General features: G+C 42.7%; 2 protein-coding genes across 3 annotated transcripts in view; one reads left to right on the top strand and one right to left on the bottom strand.

The window, feature by feature from the left end:
- Positions 1 to 3,403, bottom strand: part of zgc:158403 (tetratricopeptide repeat protein 39A) — a gene marked incomplete at its 5' end in the record, with an annotated part of 767,589 nt that overhangs the window by 262,475 nt on the left and 501,711 nt on the right.
- LOC118322512 (WD repeat domain phosphoinositide-interacting protein 1-like) overlaps positions 1,226 to 3,403 on the top strand; it is a gene marked incomplete at its 3' end in the record, with an annotated part of 6,757 nt that continues 4,579 nt past the window's right edge. For both annotated transcript variants that reach the window (XM_035654216.1, XM_035654214.1), the window contains 1 exon segment: positions 1,226 to 1,874. In XM_035654216.1, coding sequence (XP_035510109.1) covers positions 1,786 to 1,874 — 89 coding nt within the window.

Below are 3,403 nucleotides of genomic sequence, written 5' to 3'. Positions count from 1 at the left end.
CCTGCCATACTTCAACACAATATAAACATCAAAAATCATATATATTTAATTATACTAGTCATAGCAGTCGCTTTATTGTGAAAAAGTTTAAGTAAGCTTAATTCTTTGGCAGACAAACACGTTCAGAACTTCACTGAGAAGTCATGCATTTACCGCTTCCGTGCGTATAAGCCGATATTCAATTTCAATTCAATTCAATTTTATTTGTATAGCGCCAATTCATAACAGAAGTTATTCAGACACTTTTCAAATAGGAGGCAGTCTAGACCAACTCCTTTTAACATTTACAGAGACCCAACAGTTACCACCATGAGCAAGGCACTTGGCGACGGGGGCAAGGAAAAAACTGTTTTTAAACAGGCAGAACCTAGGACAGACCCTTCGGCTCTAGGTGGGTGGTCCATCGCCTTGGACCCAGTTTGGGGGAAGTTGAGGAGAGAGAGGGAGAGAGGAGAAAGAGAAGAGGGGGAAGAAAGAGAGAGTAAAGACAGAAGGGACAGGAAGAAAGGTGCACAGGCAACAACAGTAGCAACAACTACACTTAATAGTAGGTTGACTGATCGGTGATGATGATGATGATGATGAACATGAAAGAAAATCATTCAATTTTATTTGTATAGCGCCAATTCATAACAGAATGTATCTCCAGGACACTTTTCAATTAGAGCAGGTCTAGACGACCATGATGACAACAACAGGCCACATCGATCGGGGACAATTGAGCAATTGATAATAACTTAGTAATACTAACTGTTGTATTAATTATAATAATAATAATGATAACAATAATATCATTAATATTAGTAATGGCGTCCAAGCAGGCCTCCACCAGGATCCATGAGAAACCTGCCGAGATGAGAAAAGGCACAAGAACTCCGGGAAAGAAGTGAAGTTAGTTAACATCATTAATGGGCATGAATGGAGTGCCAGAAAGATGGAGAGGATGGAGGAACTCAGTTGCATCATGGAGATCCCCCGATAGTTCTAGGCCTATAGGCAGCATTAACTAAGGGATGGTTCAGGACTCACCTGATCCAGCCCTAACAAATATGCGCACACGATTAACATAAAGTAGGCATTTTGTGGGATAAATAGGATCTTCTGATGAATTCAGAATACAGTTAGCCACCACTCATACAGCTTCTTTCACGGTTTATTTAGTTCAAAATGTCTAGCAACCACCGGTTCAACTCTGTAAGCACACATTAATTCAAACAAAAGGCTATGTGTACGAATTTTAAAAACTGCTAAATACAATAACGTCTTACCAGAAACTTGCTGTATTTTGCCGACAAATACGAAAACATTAAATTGTAGGGTTTTTTAACGGAGTTTAACCGTATTTTGTTCTCCGTGGTCATCGCATGAAAGGACGGACACAAACAAAGCCTACTCCGCCCTGGCAGCCAATAAAAACACACTATTGCACGCCTGACCAATCAAAATAGAAAGCAGCGACAGCATGGTTTCAATACCAACAAATCGTAAGAGGCGGAAATGTGACGTAGCGCGGTCAGCTGTTCTTGTTTTGCTTCTTTTTCCCCCTTTCTTTTCCTCCAGGGTCTGGGTAACCGACCTCTGCAACAACCCGACTCAAACACAATTTGAGTCCACCTCCAGCAGAGAAACCCGCCGGCTCTGCCTCGCGCGCTCACCGACGCACCCGCCGGTCCACATTTCTCCCAAATTGGAGCCGTCTTCCGCCGACATCGAGCGAAGAGGTGCAGCCGATCCCAGGCCTCCAATCCAGGGCGGAGGGAGGGAAGGAGGTCGCTGGGAATCGGGATGGAGAGCGGAGAGGCTGCTGGCGGGCCTGGCGGACCGGACGGACCCGGACTCCGGTTTGGCTGCGCCTCTTTCAACCAAGACTCCACGTAAGCAAGCGGGCAGATAACGAGCGGGATGAGAGAAAAGACTCATCCTGCTTGACTTCTCCCTGAAATTGGACAAATGCATACATCAAAATATGCATTTATTCAGCTCCACCAGTCAACATGTCAGAATCAGTATGGGGGGTACATATGTACATGTTTTTTTTAGACCTTATATTTTCTGTATCTCTGGAGAAGCTTAAATAACTCGTTCGTTGATGATGTCATAGTGATGTCACCAGGGTTATCTTGGCTTAGGCTCGGAGGCTACAAACTTTTAAAGCTGCAGTAGGTAATTTTTTATAAAAATAACTTTTTGTCATATTGGCTGAAACTTTCACTATATCCTGACAGTAGTACATGAGACAGATAATCTGTGCTCATGGTGGTACTGTTGGGTCTCTGTAAATGTTATAAGGAGTTCGGTCTAGACCTGCTCTATTTGAATAGTGTCCTAAGATAACTTCTGTTATGAATTGGCGCTATACAAATAAAATTGAATTGAATTGAAAAAATCAGGTTCCTCTGAATCCTCCTAGTGCTCCTAACGGCATCTGCAAGAATCCACCGGGCCTCAATAAAAAAAACAATCAGAGCCCAGAAAAATAAAGTTGATTGGTGAGTCTCATTCCTAGCATTGAATGAGACTCAACAATCCTAACAAAAGAAGCTGTGGAAGTTGCATTATGGGAAATTAAAAAACCTAGCGTTTCTGGAGCTTGGCCATAGATGTATAACCAGATAGGGCGGCACCACTCAAGCTTTTTGCCAGTTGTGCCCACCTATGGTATTGCAGTGAAACATTCTCACTAGTTATGAGCAGAACCATTTTAATCAACATATGCACAGCCACCTGCAGAATATGACATGCCCACTTCAGTTTGCAATTTAGGTCAAGGAAAACCTGCTATTTTTTTGGTTCCAGCTGGTCAAGTTCCTAACCAGTTTATTTTTGGTCAAAATTCTATGAACGATTCAAAACTAGGTCCACAAACTGGAATGGAACTGGTTCCTGGTTGGCGGAAAAGGCTAGCCAGTGTATAATCTAATTATATAGTTTTGATCCATGGAGGTTTTATATTTGTAAAACACCTCTCTAGCCGAAAAAACACAATTTAAAGTCTATGGGCTGAATACCCCAAACTTTTTTACTCTTTACTAGGTCCTCTCCCAAGTCCCCTATTTTTATGGAATTAGGTTAGGGTTACTGGAGTAACAGTTAAATTAATTAACTGATTGATTTGGATCTCTTTTAGCTCATTGCCTAATCTTTCAAGAGTCCACAAGACCGGAATAGGCCTTTAAATCATAGCCCATGGGCGGCTGTGGTGCAGAGGCAGAGCGGGTCGTCCCCTAATCGGAAGGTTGTTGGTTTAATCCCCGGCTCCTGGTGCCACATGTCGAATGATCCTTCCTTCTATAATGATCCTATCCTTGAGCAAGATACCGAACCCCGAATTGTGTGATGAATGAGTTCGATGGGCATTGCCATCGCTGTGTGAATGTGTTAAAGGGTGAATGTGGCATGTAGT

This window comes from Morone saxatilis, unplaced genomic scaffold (genome assembly GCF_004916995.1).
Source record: "Morone saxatilis isolate NCDOM2014 unplaced genomic scaffold, NCSU_SB_2.0 Contig14, whole genome shotgun sequence".
In the NCBI taxonomy this organism is placed as follows: domain Eukaryota; kingdom Metazoa; phylum Chordata; class Actinopteri; family Moronidae; genus Morone; species Morone saxatilis.
Note: the sequence above shows the minus strand (reverse complement) of the source record. Positions and strands in the feature narration are given on the sequence as shown.